This window comes from Leopardus geoffroyi, chromosome C2, assembly GCF_018350155.1.
Source record: "Leopardus geoffroyi isolate Oge1 chromosome C2, O.geoffroyi_Oge1_pat1.0, whole genome shotgun sequence".
Taxonomy (NCBI): domain Eukaryota; kingdom Metazoa; phylum Chordata; class Mammalia; order Carnivora; family Felidae; genus Leopardus; species Leopardus geoffroyi.
The window spans coordinates 13,802,815-13,821,519 of NC_059333.1; the positions used below are offsets into that span (position 1 = coordinate 13,802,815).

Here is an 18,705-nt window from a genome sequence, read left to right on the forward strand (position 1 = left end):
TTTTTAGTTTTTCATTTGTAAGCCATTAGTGTGCATCTGACCATGTTTTGGTGGTGGCGGGGGGTGGTTAATGACCATTTCAACATCATCTTTGTGAAATGCTTATTTCAGTCTCCTGCTTGTTTTTCCATTGGGTTATCTTTCTTAATGAGTCATGGCACTTCTATACATACTGTGTGTATCGCTTTTTACTGTGCTTTTACTGTGGCTCGCTTTTTACTCTTTTAAAGATATCCTTTGTTAATCTGACTAATTTTTATTATTAGTTTTTAATTTTATTTTAAAATTAAAATAAAATAAACAATTTAAAATAAAATAAATATTTTATTTATTTTTGAGACACAGAGAGAGATACAGAGTGTGAGTGGGGAAAGGGCTGAGACAGAGGGAGACACAGAATCTGAAGCAGGCTCCAGGCTCTGAACTGTCAGCACAGAGCCCGACACGGGGCTCGAACTCACAGACCGTGAGATCATGACCTGAGCCGAAGGCGGAGGCTTAACCGACTGAGCCACCCAGATGCCCTGTGACTTTTTAATTTTAATGTGTATCATTTCTCAGGTCTTCCTTAATGGATAGTGCTTTTGTGTATCCTATTTAAAAAATCTGCATGCTCTGAGTCATGAAACTATTCTTCTGTATAGCTTATTAACCACTGTTTTTCTGCATCTGGCATCACTTTTTATTATTTGGATTTCTTGTATATGAGGGAATAGCTAACTAGAGCTAACAATGACAACAATAGCAATATTATGTGATATCAGCAGCTATCTTTTACTGAGCCCTTCTTGTATGCCACCATCTTGGAAAGTGTTTTATAAAGTTTAGCCATGTAATTCTTAAAAAAAATTTTTTTTTAAATTTAAGTATAGTTGATATATCATAGTTTTAGATGCCACTATGGTTATTCAGCAATTCCATACATTAGGCAGTGATTATCTCCATCAGCATAGTTCCCATAGTTCCCATCTACAACATCATTGCAGTATGATTGACCGTATTTCCTATCCTGTACTTTCCATCTCCGTGGCTTATTTATTTTATAAATGGAAGTTTATACCTCTTAATCTCCTTCACCTGTTTTGCCCATTCCCCTTCCTCCACCCCCCAGGCAACCACCAGTTTGTTCTCAGTATTTATGAGTCTGTTTCTGCTTTTGTTTGTTCATTTGTTTTATGTTTTTCAGTTCCACATGAAAGCAAAATCGTAAGTCACATTTAATTCGTACAGCAATCAGTGACTTGAATGGTTTATCCATATTTTAGCCAATTAATGTGGACTGTGTCTCCCATTTGGTGAAGCTGAGGCTTTTATAAGGCTAATAATTAGACGCCAAGTGACACAGTCACTGAGTGTTGGCTGGATTCAAACCAAGCCCCTCTTTCTCTAAAATCTTTTATTGTCTAAGCATACTATTTATCTTATTTCTATTACTGTTTACCCTAAGAAGAACATGGGCAGGAATCACTGACCACAGTCAAAAGGGTCTGTTTCTCATTCTTGGAATTAAGCCATTCACTGGGGAATATTTCAATATTTCAGCCATTCTTGCCTCACTACGCAGTTTAGATGATAATCTAATCAGTTTCAGGAGACTCATTTTACTTTCACTCTGCTGATGTGAATTCCTCTTGAAAGGACCGTCTTGGCCATAAAATTACTAGTACAATCTAAATATCCAATAGGTCACGTTGAATAAAATTCTTTTGTGGCAACATAGGACCTATTCATGAAAACCTCCGTGTCCTCTTGTGGTGGTGAAATTTTTAGGCTACTTACGTGGGATAGAGCACAAAATGAACCTTTTCAGAAGAAATTACTGCTGTTCAGGACCTATGAGGGCATTTTCTACCTTCTACTTGTTGTAATCCACATGACTCTAGAGGGGCTAGGTTTGAAAGAAACCTGTGTGGGTAAGGGGTGAGGTTAACACAAGGGAGATCAACCACGATTATGGAAATAATTTGTAGGTTATTCCAGCCCCGGGGCTCAATTCACTGTGCATGGTTTACAGAGCCAGTGTGCTGCTGATTTGATGCTGTTATTCAGATTTGCCCATGGTAAGGAGATTCATGCTACCGGCAAAAGCGGAAAAGGGGTTTTATGGGCAGGATGGGGGTGGGAATGGGCATGAATATTAGAGCCGCTTGCGTAGAAGAGGTGCTATGCTGTCTGCAAAGGGAGGCTATAGTTCCTGCATTGAAACTGCTTTGGAGACTTCCCTCCAACTGGAAGGCAGAACCAGCATCTACCACGTACGAAGTACAGTTTCCTCTCGGGGCCTTCCTTTGTCCATTACCGCTGGGTGTTACATACAATTCCAAAAAGCTCCATGACTTTTATGGTAACATATCCTAATATTAGGTTTTTATTTCTACATCACATGTCTTAGGAACATAATTAGCAGGCTGGGTAAGAATGACTCCTGACTGGATGGAAAATCATATGCAATGATATATCTAAAGAAGTGTAGAGAATATCTCCGTGGGGGACTGCCTTTCTATAGAAAGTTTTCATATCATTTAGAAAGTCACTTGTATGAGGGTATAGTATGCATATGAAAAAGAGACTAGTGAATGAAAGAATAGTATTTACACCATTATTGTGGGTTGGGGATTGGGTGTAATAATCCAAGTCAGATGTCTTATAGATAGCAGATGCTCATTATTTTTAAAATAATTTTTTAAATAATATTTTTTAAATGCTCATTATTGTTTTGAGAGAGAGAGAGAGAGAGAGAGAAAGAGAGAGAGAGAGAGAACAAGAGGAGGAGGGGCAGAGAGAGAGGGAGAGAATCCCAAGCAGGTGGCTCTGCACTGGCAGTGCTGGGCTCGAACTCCTAAACCATGAGATCATGACCTGAGCTGAAATCAGGAGTTGGATGCCTAACGGACTGAACCACCCAGATGCCCCCAGCAAATGCTCATTAAATGTTATAGTTGCATTTTAACAATAAAGAAAAAGTGACTAGTTCCTTTTATTTCTGTTAAATAAGGATCTTGGGGCGCCTGGGTTGCTCAGTCGGTTAAGCGTTCGACTTCAGCTCAGGTCACGATCTCACAGTTCGTGAGTTCGAGCCCCGCATCGGGCTCTGGGCTGATGGCTCAGAGCCTGGAGCCTGCTTCCGATTCTGTGTCTCCCTCTCTCTCTGCCCTTCCCCTGTTCATGCTCTATCTCTCTCTGTCTCAAAAATAAATAAAAACGTTAAAAAAAAGTATTTAAATAAGGATCTTTACAGAAGTTGAGTGTGGCTTCCCTGGCAAGAGGCTAAGGCTTTGAGTTTTAATAGGCTCTTAGGCTCTGGATGGTTATCCTGAAGTGCCACTTCTGGTTCTATGTGGACTTGATAAAAGTCACTGGCACACATGTCCTGAACAAGGCCAGCCAGATTGAGGAAAATTCTGGAAGTCATCTTTTACAAAGAGGCGTGAAGTGGACTTGGTAGATACTCCTCCTTGTAAATAGTTCTGGAACCCAGCACCCTGTCTCCCTTGAGGTCAGTCCTGTGCAGCCTCCCTGCAGTTTGGTTCCTGCTCTTCCCGTTTTCTTCCACAATGCTAGTGTCAGTTCCTTAATTTATTAGGAACCACACCTAACTGTTGACTCATACTGAGCTTGTGGTGTATCAAACCCATAGAATCAACTCTTACAAGGTCTCTACCATCCTATTTTAATAGATGTTTCCAGAACTCTAAGTGCAGAACTTAAATTGACTTCTTTCAGATTTTATGTTTGTGGTTTCTGTCCTTCTAATGAACTTGTCGAAATCATCCTGGATCCTAATTTGGTCTTCCCTCTAACTTCATGCTTTCTGCAGATAAGACAAACTGGATGTTTGGTCTTTGTTCTTTCTGTTGGTTTAAATGCTGCCTTAGTCTATAGCTAAGTCCTGTTTTGTCATCACTGTAGATCATCTCCCTGCCCCTAGCCAGTTTTCTAAAAAGTTTAGAAATATTTACCTTTGGTTTTGACATGGATTAGTTGTGAAGAAGGGTGAACTCCTAAGATGTGTGGAGCCCCAGGCAAAATTTTTTATCTATATGGAGAATTTGACTCACCCCATATCAACTTTTCAAACCATTCTGGTGGCTCATCTCATGCAATCTAGTGAAAGAAATACCAGATAGGCTATTGGGAACAACCATTAGGCATCGACTCATGTCCGAGAGCTCCTTAGCATACATACCTTATTGAACTCCCCAAAGGGAAGCAAAGGTACTGGGTGTGGAGGGTTCCTCCTGGACCCTGTCCTTTTCAGGCACCAAAAGGGGTATTTTCAAAATATGGGGCTCCATTTGCCTAGCTCTTAGGAGAGTATTGATGAAGAGTATAGATGTTGAAGTGCAAAATGAATACACAGGGCAGTAAATGTTTACAGCACATGCCCTACTATTAGTGTGTTCAGACATTTCCTCACATATGTTAAAAGGACAGTGAATATAATTGTGGCTGAGCTAGATTTTAGTATATGATTTGTATACTATTATGTATTATCCAAATAATATATTACTGACAGTATTCATCTTCCTTTTCTCATTATTTGAAATTTGTATAAAGTCAATATGAGCACATAGTTTTAAAGAATTTAATTAACCTTAAAAGAAAAATTAAGGGGCGCCTGGGTGGCTCAGTCGGTTAAGCGGCCGACTTTGGCTCAGGTCATGATCTCATGGTCTGTGAGTTCGAGCCCCGCGTTGGGCTCTGTGCTGACAGCTCAGAGCCTGGAGCCTGTTTCGGATTCTTTGTCTCCCTCTCTCTGACCCTCCCCTGTTCATGCTCTGTCTCTCTCTGTCTCAAAAATAAATAAAACGTTAAAAAAAAATTAAAAAAAAAAAATTAAGAGTGAAATTCTTATCCTTCTTTAACCTCTTCCCCCAGCCTTAGTCCCCCAAAGTAACTATGTTCAATTATTTTGGCTAGGTTTTTTTTGTTTAGTTATTCTTTTTCCCCTTGCATTTCCCCTCATTTCTCATTAACATGCTTATAGTATTTTTAAATTAACTTTAGACATTAACTACTGGCTTTCTGTGATGACAGATGAATATTTAGCTATATTATATATGAATTCTCCTTTCTTCATGTTCCTATAGTTATATGAACATTTAGGATTAAATCAATAGTCTCTGTTATACTGTTAGGATGTTCCATGTTATGACCATATAAATAATATTAGCTGCTGGGCCAATTAGTATACTATCATTTGATTTCCTTTCTTGAAAAACTTCTTGTTTTTTTTTTTCCCCTGTAGTTAATGCCTGCCTCTTTTTTTCTGCTCCATTTATTTACTTTTACACTTACTTAGCAGTATTTTCTACATCTGTACTTTATTACCTAGTCGCGTAGTACTGTTTTGTTCCCTGGAGACCACCTATCCCAGGTCCTTTATTGTCCTTCTCCAATCTGTTTGCTCTCTAGGCCACAGGCATAATAGTTACCTTGGATTTTCCTTCACCATCCTAGTTAGAATCTTGGATTGCAAGTTATCCTTTTTTCTTCTTTATTTTCATTAACAAACAAACCTGTAATAATTTCCTACAAAATGGTTCATATTTGAAAATATCTTTATTCTACCTTTTACTTGAATAATCTTTGAGTAATTTGAAATTTTGGTTGGAAAATGTGCTTTGTTCACTTATTATCATTTCTGAATAATTTGTGTGTGCTTTATTTTCTCTGTTGAAGCTTTAGAATAATTTTCTATCACCAGGGTTATGATTTCTCAAAGAGATTTTAATTTTAGTTATCTTTTTTTTTTTATTACTAAAAGCTTTCCCTTTCTCTCTCTTCCTTTCCTTTTCCCACTCCTTCCCTTCTCCCTCCTACTTTTCCTTCCCCTTTCTCCCAGTCTCTTCCTCCCTCCCTCCCTTTCTTGTTCTCTCTCCCTTTCCTTCCTTTCCTCCTGCCCCTCCTCCTTATTTCCTTTCTTCTCCTCTCCCTCTGTCCTTCTCTCCTTTTCTCCCTTTGTCTTCCTCCCTCCTTTCTACCTTATCATCCCTTTTTCAGTGTAACCTATGCATTTGTTTATTGTTTATAGCTTTAGATTCTTTTGTGTCTCCATCTTTGGGGATGTTGCTGAATATTCAGGAAATGTGGCTGCAGGCTTTGTTTCTCTTTTTTTCATTATGTATTTTCTTCTGTGTGCTCTAGTCTCTGCCTTTCATGCTGGAGGCTTTCATCAAATGGTGATTCTTCATTATCTGATCATATTTAAATGTGAAATATCAAAAAAGTGCTTGGATATTGTTTGTGCCATCTACTGGGGGATTTTATAGCATGAACAGATGGTAAAACCTTTTTGTTGAGGGTGTCCATTTGACGGTATTTGTTGGCCTTTTCTGTGGGGCTACTCAGCTTTGCCAGAGATGCGTCCTGCCCTTGCCATTTAACTGGGCAGGCTTCCATTTATTCCCCTGTTTGGAGCAAAAGGTTCCTCCTCCTTTTGTGCCTGTCTTCCTAGAGTTTGGAGCCTCTCTTCCCCAAAGAATTTACCTTGGGTGGGTGAGGGGGTAGAGAGGTGAGGGAATAGGGAGGTAGGGAGGGAAGAGTGCCCAGTTTATGACTTTTTCCAGTGGATGAGGCGAGCCCCATATTGTTCTCTTTACATGTGTTAAAAATGATAGCTTACTGGGGCAGCTGGCTGGCCTAGTCAGTAGAGCATGCGACTCTTGCTCTTAGGGTTGTGAGTTCAAGCCCCACTTTGGGTGTAGAGATTACATAAGGAAATTTTAAAAAGTGATAGCTTACTTAAGCCTTGTATAAGTAGAATTCTAGAATATGTTAAAGAGAGAAATAATGAAAGAAAAGACTTTCAAGAATTCATACAGGAACTTCATTCCCAACTAACCTTTTAAAAACACATAACTTTATTCCCTTTTGTTGTTGTTGTTCTTTTTAGATGGAAAAAAGAAGTTCAATCTACTTTCCAGTTATTCCTGTGCTCCTATAAACTCAAATTATCTGAAATTTTAGTTTCCTAGATCTGGCATATATTCCCTAGTATTTCTCTCGTTTAAAATGAATTTCCCTTTTCCTGCCATTCACGTAAACCATTGATTATCTGAAATCACTGAGTACCCTCCATTCGGTTGGATAATTGAAGCTAGATCTATTTAAATACATAATGAATACATAAAGTGCATCTTAACTCTGCACTCAAAGAGGCTCTTAGGCAAAATGCATTTCTTTTTTCTGATTATATCCCTCTGTTGGCAAGAACTTTGCGTATTCCCTTCACTGAACTTTATACAGTTTTCATATCATCTCTAGAAGACAGACGAAGAATCATAAAATTCCGTCTTGCTACCTGTCTGCTGCTGTTTGTTTAATTGAAGCTGATGACCGTGGAGGAAGTCAAGAGGATTCCACCATAGGGAGGGGGGTGTCTCTCCTTCCTGCCCTTTTAACCACTGGATTCTGACAGAGAGCCCGTTAGTAGACCCGATGTCCCTAATTAAACTTGCCTGCTTCAGCAAGGTAATGCAAAGGTAGCGGCTCTGAAAAGCTTTCTCTAGCATGTCAGAATTTAAATCCTGGGGAGTCCACACTGGGAAACATTCTATCAAGTTGGTGATCTGCTGTGAGCAGCTCTGGATTGTTAAGCCTATAAACTGCCACGAACTATCCAGAGTTTTGTCTACTTAACTCGCTGTTGACAGTCAGGTGGACTTAGCCCACCCTCTCTGTGTATGCCCCTGGGAATGGACAAGCCCTTTCAGAAAGCTCATTTAGTGAATTGCGCTTCTTAGAAATAGATGTGGCTTAATGATAGAGAAAGGCCGAGACTGCTGCATTGTTTATACAGGGCAGCAAGAGCAAAAGTTCTCTCTGATGGAACTGCCTTCAGCCACCGACAGGTTTCAGAGAAGCTTGGAGGCTCGAGGCATGCCGAATGGTTAGAACGAATGCCGGATAAATTTTTCAGGAAGCGGTGATCAGACTTTTCTGTGTATCCTTCTCTAGGTTATGGGGTTTGGTGCTTTTGTTTGTTCCTTAAAATTTTAGTTGTGGTAAAGTATACGTGACATACCATCTTACCTGTTTTTAAATGTACAGATCAGTGGCGTTAAGTATGTTCGCATCTTTGTACACCCGTCACCACTGTCCGTCTCCAGGACTCTCCTCGTCTTGCAAACCCGAAACTCCGAACGCTAACTCATTAGTCCCACCTTCCCCTGGCCCCTGGCAATCACCATCTTTCTTTATTTTAAATAAATAAATTTCAGGATAGCTGGTCTGCCCAAAGTAAATAAACATCTTTCAAAGGATGTTTAGCTTCATTGACTAGTATCAGTTTCCTTTCTTTCCACTTCTTTTTTTTTTAAGATTTTATTTTATTTTTTATTAAAAACATTTTTTTTAATGTTTATTTTATTTTTGAGAAAGCAGGGGAGGGGCAGAGAAAGACACACACACACACACACACACACACACACACAGAATCCGAAGCAGGCTCCAGGCTCTGAGCTGTCAGCACAGAGCCCAATGCGGGCTTGAACCCACGAACTGTGAGATCATGACCTGAGCTGAAATTGAGTGCTTAACCGCCTGCGACACCCAGGCACCCCCTTTAAGATTTTATTTTTGGGGCGCCTGGGTGGCGCAGTCGGTTAAGCGGCCGACTTCAGCCAGGTCACGATCTCGCGGTCCATGAGTTCGAGCCCCGCGTCGGGCTCTGGGCTGATGGCTCAGAGCCTGGAGCCTGTTTCCGATTCTGTGTGTCCCTCTCTCTCTGCCCCTCCCCCGTTCATGCTCTGTCTCTCTCTGTCCCAAAAAAATAAATAAACGTTGAAAAAAAAAAATTAAAAAAAAAAAAAAAGATTTTATTTTTAAGTAACCTTTGCACCTGTCGTGGGGCTCAAACTTACAACCCTGAGATTAAGAGTCACACGCTCTACCGACTGAGCCAGCCAGGTGATTTCTTTCCACTCCTTGACTGGGGTGTAAACATAAACTCTAAGGCATCAGATTGGAGTCTGTGCTGCCCTTGGCTGAGTTTGGCAGAGACCCTCAAAGGTGGAGGGAAGAAGGGGCCTGGGACCCTGCTTCCATTAAGTAAAGAGAGGAAAAGGCTGTTGTTCTATAAAACCTATCAGATTATGGCTCTTCTTGGAGGTTAAAAGTGTGTTCTATAGACTCTTCTAAAAGCATTTCTTTAGAAGGGTTTTTGAGCATAGCTAGTGCATCATCAGTCACGGTGGTTAGGTTATGCTGTAGAAAGGAGCAACCCTCATTCCCCCGTGGCTTACCACACCTCTTCATTGTCTGATGGGCATTGGCTATGAAGCTGTATTTGTCCTGGACTTTCAGGGACCCAGGCTGACAGATGCTTCATCTCGACACATGCTTCCATGACTGTAAGCCAAGGGACAAGAATGGGGCAAATCAGCCTTTTGTTTTGTAATGACACACGCTGCTTCTCCTCAAATGCATTGGCCAAAAAAACAAAAAACAAAAAAAAAAACAAAACCAAGTGACATGGCCACACCGAACTTTAAAGGGAGCAGGAGAGTTCTATCCCCCTACATCCTTAGGAGGGGCTCCAAATATTACAGGTATAGCACTAATGACACTGTGGGGGCCCAGGCTTTGGGGTAATTGCTGAGAACTAGGGGTTCAGGGGCAGTGTAGCATATTTAATAAAATGTTTTTTTGAGCACAGAATTGGTAGAGATCGAGGTTTATAATAAATTACTGTGTTATCCCTTATTCTTCTGAGCTTTGGTTTCTCCATTCATAAAATTGCCCTGGGCCCCTTCTAGAGGCATATTTTTGTTTTAAAATTCAAGTTTGTGGGGCGCCTGGGTGGCTCAGTCGGTTGGGTGTCCGACTTCGGCTCAGGTCATGATCTCGCGGTCCGTGAGTTCGAGCCCCTCGTCGGGCTCTGTGCTGACCGCTCAGAGCCTGGAGCCTGTTTCAGATTCTGTGTCTCCCTCTCTCTCTGACTCTCACCCGTTCATGCTCTGTCTCTCTCTCTCTCAAAAATAAATAAACGTTAAAAAAAAAAATTAAAAAAAAATAAAATTAAAGTTTGTAACTTAAAAAGCAGAGCCTGTATCAGGGAATTTCAGCTCTTTCCGTCAATTCTTCACATCTTATGTCAGACTTGTAGGGATTTCCTTTTCTTTGTGCCTTGGGGCGGGAGGAGTTTGGGAGTGGAGGGTTCTAATGGAGGCAGAGGTGGGCGAGGGGCAGCTGGCGGTGGCAGGGGTGGGGTGGATGCTGACCTCGCTCTAAGCATCCACATACCTGCTATTTTTACAGGAGACACGGTCTCTCCTCCTCCGTAGCACATGCCGCCTCTGCACGGATGGCATCTGAAACGCTCCCAACAGTGTCCCTTTGTAATAGGTGAAAACACCATCTTTCCTAAAGTCTATAAAAGCTCCTTGTTTCCACTGAGCTGCATGTACCAAGGAGAAAGCATGTTTCAGCTCAAGGAAGCAGCTATTTTTATCAGATACTGCCTGACACCGTGGACGACAGAGACGTAGCCCCGCGAAAGGGTCATGCTGTTTGGGACTTCCATTGCAAAATTATAGGGGACACCTTTTAAAGAAAAATGGAATCTGAAATATATTATTTTGGGGGATAGCTACAGAGAAATTAGATGTAAATTTAGGGTAATATATCTTAGTGTTTTTTTTAATTTTTTTTTTTTCAACGTTTATTTATTTTTGGGACAGAGAGAGACAGAGCATGAACGGGGGAGGGGCAGAGAGAGAGGGAGACACAGAATCAGAAACAGGCTCCAGGCTCTGAGCCATCAGCCCAGAGCCCGACGCGGGGCTCGAACTCACGGACCGCGAGATCGTGACCTGGCTGAAGTCGGACGCTTAACCGACTGCGCCACCCAGGCGCCCCTCTTAGTGTTTTTTTTAAAAAAAACTTTCTCTTAAAGTAGAATATCTACACAGAAAAGTACACCTTTTGATGGTGTTTGATTAGCTCGTACACCCACGTGATACATGCACATAACCAGCCCCCGGACCGAGAAGCTGAACTTGGCCAGCACCCCAGAGCCCCCCACCCCCCCTGGCTTGTGGGTTCTTCCATTTGCTCTCCACCCTCCCCCCGACACCTACCAAAGAGATACTCTTCTGACTTCTTGCATCGCTTTTGCCCATTTTTGTACTTTATATAAATAGAATCCTAGTCTATATTCTTGCATGTCGGCCTTGTCCTCCGTGTGTGAAATTTATTCAGGTTGTAGTCTTTCATTCTCATTGCTGTCCGGTATTTCATTGTGTGATTCTGCCACACTCATTTCTCCATTCTGCTGTTGACAGGTGTTTGGATAGTTTCCAGTTTGGCCCACTGCAAATTATGCTGCTATAAACATTTTGGTACCTATGTTCTGTTGAGCATATGAATGCATTTTTGTTGAGCATGTACCCAGGAGTGCATTTTTGGGGTCGCAAGGCATGCATATATTCACCTTTTTTTAGGTAGCTTCAAAGAGCTTTCCGAAGCACGTAGACCAGTTACTTCTCCAGCCAGCAGCCAGCAGTGCGTCCTAATTCTGGTTGCTCCGTATCTTTGCCATCACTTGGTATTTTCTTCCTGGAAGCTTTCCTTTTAGGAAAGAATCTTTACGAGATTCTTTTTCCATCTGAGCTGATACCTTCCCTAATAAACACATTTAAAAAAAAGAAAGAGGAAAAATAACTCCACTTTTTAGTAAAGAAACGCACTGATGCTGTGGCACAGAGAGACTCCGAGGTCCAACGCTGTACCTTGTCCTAGGCAGGAGCAAGCCTGGGGCATTTATCTTATGTGGGAGGACCCGGAACTCTGAATTTTTCTTGAGTTACTTTGTTATTTATTTATTTATTTAAAAAAATTTTTTTTAATGTTTATTTCTGAGAAAGAGCATGAGTGGGGGAGGGGCAGAGAGAGAGGGGGGGACACGGAATCCGAAGCAGGCTCCAGGCTCTGAGCTGGCAGCACAGAGCCCGACGCGGGGCTCGAACTCACGGACCGTGAGATCATGACCTGAGCCGAAGTTGGACGCTCAACCGACTGAGCCACCCAGGCGCCCCTCTTGGTTACTTTAGAGTGATCTACCAAGATAAAATATAAGACAGTGACTTTCTAAGAGGAGATACACATTAAAAATTTGAGGCAAAGTTAATTAAGCCTTAAAGATGAGTCTCCTATACAGACACGGGCACCCTCCCCACCCCCACCAAGAAGTATTTACCTCTGATTTCCAGTGTTGCTATCTCCTCTTCTCCCACTCAGTTTTCACAGAATGATTCCATTTGCTTCCCTCTGCTGTTTTTTCATGAGGATGTCTAGCTTATGGAAATCTTCTTTAGACAGAGGCACATGTTTTGTTATAAATGTAACAACGGCCACATTGTTTACATTTGTTCAGTGTGTCGGGGCTCTATTGGCTGATGCCATTTTGTAACATTTGTTGTCATTTTCTTTGTGGAATACAAAACTGATGGAATTCAGAAATAACGTAGACACCTGGGGTGGTCTTTGGTTGTCGGTACAGAGTAATAGGCCGATAGGTACCTGCTGGTGGAATTTTGTTTGCAGACTTTTGCTCAGATGAGTTTGGAAACTAAGAAGACGCATCAGAGAGAGAGGAAAAAAAATGAGTGTTTTGTGTGTGAAAATGATGTTGGCTGTTACTTTAGTATTGAAGTGGCTGAATAGACCTTTTCTTCAGTGATCTAATTTCTGAGTGTTTGTTAAACCTCTCTGGGCTTAAGGGGATACCCGGAACATTCTAGCGTGTCCTTACTTATAAATACTCAATTGACTGGGTTCCTAAAGTCTTAGTGATCGTGTGTTTCTGCAGATGAACTGTCTCCCCCAAGCTGTATTTTGACTTTTGCCTTTCAGAGCACCTCGAGTCACTTGGAGGTTGCTTGTGTGTTTTTGGGGGTTACCATTTTCTTTAAAGTGACCTGGCCATTCTTCACTGCCAGGTGGCCCCTCTTCCTGGGTACTCCCGTGTGTCTCTGAACATAATACTGCATCTGGCTGCCTTGAACTTCTTCCACAACCCTAGTTGTGTCATTGCTGCTTGACTCTGGCATAGGGCCTTAGGATTTGGGTCACAGCAGTTCACTGGGGGCAGGGCTGTTGTGCCTTCCTTGGCCAGTAACGTCCCTTGGCCTCATTCCCACTTTGGAACCACACATCCCTCTCTAGAAACTGACCTTTGCTTCGTAGCAACCCTGTTAACTAGAAACTAAGCTCTTTGTGTAGGATTATCACATATACAGGTGTCTTAATTTGGACTGCTATAACAAACGGATAAATAAATAAGCAGGTGGCTTATAAATGACAAACGTTTATTTCTCACATTCTGGAGGCTGGAAGTCCAAGTTCAGGGTGGCAGCATGGGAGGGGCAGGCCGGCTCCCTGATTCGTAAATGCTGTCTTCTCTCTGGGTCCTCACCCGGCAGAAGGGGACTAGTTAGCTCTCTGGCCTTTTTTTTTTTTTTTTTTTTTTTAATTTTTTTTTTTAATGTTTATTTATTTTTGAAATAGAGAGAGACACAGCATGAGTGGTGGAGGGGCAGAGAGAGAGAGGGAGACACAGAATCCCAAGCAGGCTCCAGGCTCTGAGCTGTCAGCACAGAGCCCGACGCGGGGCTCGAACTCACGGACCGTGAGATCATGACCTGAGCTGAAGTCGGATTCTTAACCGACTGAGCCACCCAGGCGCCCCTCTCTGGGATTTTTATAAGAGCACTAATCCCCTGCATGAAGACCCCGCCCTCATGACCTAATCCTCTCCCCGAGGCCTCGTCCTCTAACACCACTCTGGGGGTGAGAATTTCAATCTTCGCATTTGGGGGAGATGCACGTGATCATTCCATCACAACAAGTGAGTTCAGGGAGTACACAGAGTGAGCAGACACGGAGGAGGCCTCCTTTCAGACAGCTCTTGGGGGCTGGGGGTGGGTGCGGCGTCTGGCCTAAGACCGGCTTATGTACTGTCTGCAGGAGGAGGTCAGGAAGGTTAGCCTTACTCATGAGGTGTCCAGACCCGTCACCTTGACTCCGTGCCATTGCTTCTCTCGAAATGCCCCTGGTCCACTGCCGATAACCTGAGAGGCGGCTGTTTCTTCTTGCCCCCCCACCCCCCACTCCCCCTTACAGACCACCAGCCAGACGGAGCTGGAAAACTGGATCACCGCCATCCACTCTGCCTGCGCGGCTGCCGTGGCGAGACATCACCACAAAGAGGACACGCTCCGGCTCCTGAAGTCCGAGATCAAAAAACTGGAACAGAAGATTGATATGGATGAGAAGATGAAGAAAATGGGTGAAATGCAGCTGTCTTCAGTCACCGATTCGAAGAAGAAGAAGACTATATTAGATCAGGTAATCGTCCTTCCGTGTTTCGACTTGGGTGGGATCGTAATGGGTCTTTCAAGTGCCTCCACGTCTTGGCATCACGGAGCATCATCGCTTATCTTGTCAGCCTGTCATCCGGGCTGCTGAATTCTTTATTGTGACTGTCAGCGTTCCTCACCCGTCGTTCGCAGCCGATTGTTACGAGCTGAAGGGAACAATATTACATTGAACGGGAGACAGAAATCTAATAGAGGAGCCTGCCCCCGCTCCCACCACCACTGCTGTGCTATTCTGGGGCATCTCTGTCATCGCCACGTCTGCTGGTTTTCCTTCCCCACCTTGTCCGGTTCACGGGTGAGCTCCGCTGTGGGGAGATGCAAATTTAGGCAATTTCGGCAAGGTGGAGTGTGTTTGAAAAAGCGTGTGCGTAGCTGCAGTATAGGATCATAAGTAAGTATATTTCATGCTAAGAAAAGAAAGCCGTCACGAGGTAACAGGAAGGTTGTGCCTTCTACTCAATTGTTTCAAAGTCCGCGATGAGCCATCTAGTCACGCTTTGAAACTTTGTCTTAATGGTTAGGAAATCATCGTGGGAATCCGTGAGTTTCAGGAATGGGACAGTGGATGGTGTGGGCCAGCAGCTGGTTTCCCGTGGTTTCTCTCCCTCTGTTACCTGGCTCTGTCTTTGTTTTCATTGAGGCAAAATTCACGTAGCATGCAATTAACCATGTTAAGGTGTACAATCCAGTTGCATGTCCAGAGTATTGAGCAACCACAACCTGTGTCTAGTTCCCAGACGTTGTCATTCACCCCAGAAGGAAACTCCATACCTGTTAAATTTCTCCCCTGTGCTCCTGGCATGCTGCCTCTACGGACTCCCCAATTTCGGATGTTTTTATACAAGTGGAATTACACAACATGTGACCTTTTGCGTCTGAATTCCTTCACTTCACGTCACGCTTTGGGATGGACCCACATCGTAGGGTACATCAGTCAGTTCTTCATTCCCTTTTACGGCTACGATTCATTGCCCACACTCACCACAGTTTGCTTATCCGTTTGTCCGTTGATGGGCCATGTTGGCTGTTTCCACTTTTTGGCCGCTGTGAACAGTGCTGCGAACATGCATAAGTCACGGTAAAAAGTAGACATCGGCCATTAACCACTGTCCACGTCATCGTTAACATCATTGAGCCTTGGCTATATGCCACATCCTGTGCCAAGCTTATTCTTGCATTATCTCATCTAAATATCACTTCGGTCTTAGGAAGTAGGTATCGTTTTGCCACTCTGAAAAGCGAGGAAATATCTTGGACACACTCTGCGGTTGGAAATTTATTCCAGAGCCTGGGTCTTCACCTTCTAGTGTTTTCTGCCTCCCACCGTGGGCCATGTGCCACTCCCCTGTTCCCAAAAGCTGTTGGGCTCTGATCTTTAATTCACGTCCCTTTTCTTTTTCTCTTTGTCTTCCTATGAAAGGTCATCTCCTGGTAAGTCCTATAATTCTCCAGTGGTAAAAACCCTGCAGATTTTACTTCCCTTGGGTTTGTGGCCCGGAGCTTGGAGCTGATGGCCTAGAAAGCCCAGAAACATGACATTGTAACCAGAGGACACAGAACAGCTGACATATACTTTCTGTTTACCAGACCGAATTTATGACTGTGGGTCTTTGTGAAAAAAACGTGTAAGCTACGAAAACAGTGATACTTGAGATGCTGTTCCCTAAGAAATTCGGGGTACCTGTGGTTTACCCCTTAGGATTAAAATCAATACCTTGACAACGTGTGGTTTGTAACATTTGTGTGGGATGAAGCTGTTAACACTTGTTTTCCCTTTTCCTCACCTTTCCTTTTTCCATATTTTCACCACCGTAGATCTTCGTTTGGGAGCAGAATCTCGAGCAGTTCCAAATGGACCTATTTCGTTACCGCTGTTACTTAGCTAGCCTCCAAGGTGGGGAACTGCCAAACCCCAAAAGGCTACTTGCTTTTGCAAGCCGACCAACGAAAGTGGCAATGGGCCGCCTTGGAATCTTCTCTGTATCATCCTTCCATGCCCTGGTGAGTCGAAGCCGATGTGTTTTTAAGAAATATTTCTCTTTACTATTAATCCTGAGCAGGACTTGACAGGAGCCGTTGAAGTGTTTTTCTAGTTCACTGCTGGGTGTGGATTTCTGACACGTCCTCTGCGGTGGGTACAGATCTTCATTTGAGTCTGTTCTGAAATGTATTCCTTAAGCCTCTCTTGATGGGGCCTAAATTATTGTGCAAAGAAAATAGGAAAGGTATTATCTTAAGAGATCTCTGCATGTAGTGTTTGTTCGTAACTGATGTCCTCTTTAGGCAGTGTTCTGGTTTTAATCCAAATACAGTTATTTTTTATATTAACCTTATGGAAATGTTGAGCGGAGAGCTCTCTCATACGGAAATGCATTCTCTCTCTCTCTCTCTCTCTCTCTTTCTCACACACACACACACACACACACACCCCATATATTCAACACAGATCTCTTTGGTGATCTTCCTTTCATTTTATTTTTAAATACTGTCATTTCAGAAATCAGTTCTTTACAGTCATAAATGTACCTGCTGCATTTGAGGAAAGTAAAGATCTTCCATGATTTTCCAGCCCAACATATGTATTTGCTTGGGAAGGAGAATTTGCATCTGACCTCCGGAACGGCAGATTGCATCGTTGTGTTGTGTGTTTGCAATCTGTAATTTTATGTACTTGCTAAATTGCGAACAGCTTTATGTACGTTTGGCTCCTTTCTTCTCAAAAATTGCTATTGCGAGTAACATGGTTTCAGCCCATCCAAGTCAACACCCACTTAAAATGTACTGCACCTTAGCACATTTGCTGTGGAATTAAATGTTAAGTCTCAGGTTCCAGAAACTGCTTTGGAAAACCTTAGCTCTGCTGGGCTTGGCTTGCCTCCCCTCGTCAGCTGTACCCTTCAATTGAATTCAGAGCTGCAATTCAGTCAAAGGCGTTTGTATTCTTTATAAATAGATTAGCGTCATCATTCAGATAATTAGGGGTAGATTTACATTTTTAAAGAAGTCTTAAACCAATTTCTGGACTTATTAAAACTGGCATCCTGATTTGTTCTGCTAATTACGACTCAGCTCTTGGTCTTTCTTGGTCTCCCTTGGTCTTTCTTGGTCTCCCACCTCTTCATATAGCTGTTAAGTGCTTTTTTTTTTTTTTTTTTTTTTTCTTAGTAATGGGTCAGTGTGCTGTGATGAATAAGTCTTCCAAATGTTTTTCAGTTTGAGGCTCTAGGACTGTTTCTCTGAGACCCAGACACCAATTTGTAACTTGACCAAATCTCAGTTTGTGTATTCTGCAAAAAAAATAAATTAATTAATTAAAAAAAAAAATAATAAAAATTCTTGTCTACTGCATGGTAAGAATGTCGTAGATTGAAGTGGCATTTTTGTAAGAGAGCTCATGCCTCCAATGATGCAGAGTCCGTATTAATTCTAAACCCCAAGCATCCAAATGACTTTTTCCTGTTACTGGGCCTGATAGATTTGGGAGAGAATAAGTTTGCTATCTATCTAAAACTTCTTTGCCTTAATTTTCTTCAAAGCCATTGGAGCTAACTTTATTATTATCCTTCCATAACTTATCTTCAGACCTTCTAATTGCCTCTATCTCAATATCTGTGATTTGTGTGTACTTTTATTTGGATGGGCAGACTGTTAAAATCTGGCCAGCTGAAGATAGGGATGGGAGGGTTAGTAATTTAGGCATTTTGGTCAGTGACTTTAAAGAAGAATATTTATTTATTCATTTAGGTTTATTTATTTTTGAGAGAGAAGGGCAAGCAGGGGAGGTACAGAGAGAGAGGGAGACAGAGGATCCAAAGAGGGCTCTGCACTGACTGTAGAGAGCCCGACACGGGGCTCGAACTCACGGACCGTGAGATCATGACCTGAGCCGAGGTCGGACTGTTAACCGACTGACCCACCCAGGCGCCCCTTAAGAAGCATATTTAAGTCCTTATGTGCAGCTTCCTTTTCCTTACCCCCCACCGTCCTCAGCTGCAGTGTGAGTCTGGTGTCTATATGCCTGTGTGTCCTCACAAACTTCTCTTTTCCACGAGGGGTTTCACTTCACACAGAACAAGTTCAGCAGGCCGCTTAGGTGTCTGCCCCTGTTTGTTGTTCCAGTTCCTGCAGGAGATCCCAGGAAGGGAATTTTATAGTCTGATTTATTAGATACTTATTTTTTCCTCTACTCATTGTCATTTGACCCCAGAGAGGTCCCCCCCCCACCCCCCATTGAAACATGTTTCAATTTAGCCTTTGTCCAGACTTATTTTTTTTCTTCTTTTAAGTGAGGGGCAAGGGAGGAGGAGGTGTGAGGGCAGGCGGG

The 18,705-nt window shown here is 42.7% G+C and overlaps 1 protein-coding gene across 6 annotated transcripts in view; it reads left to right on the plus strand.

The window, feature by feature from the left end:
* The window catches only part of TIAM1 (TIAM Rac1 associated GEF 1), a 392,899-nt gene that overhangs the window by 281,834 nt on the left and 92,360 nt on the right, over positions 1-18,705 (plus strand). For all 6 annotated transcript variants that reach the window (XM_045436876.1, XM_045436879.1, XM_045436875.1 and 3 more), the window contains 2 exons: positions 14,125-14,349; positions 16,197-16,382. In XM_045436876.1, coding sequence (XP_045292832.1) covers positions 14,125-14,349; positions 16,197-16,382 — 411 coding nt within the window. The remainder of the gene's footprint in view (positions 1-14,124; positions 14,350-16,196; positions 16,383-18,705) is intronic.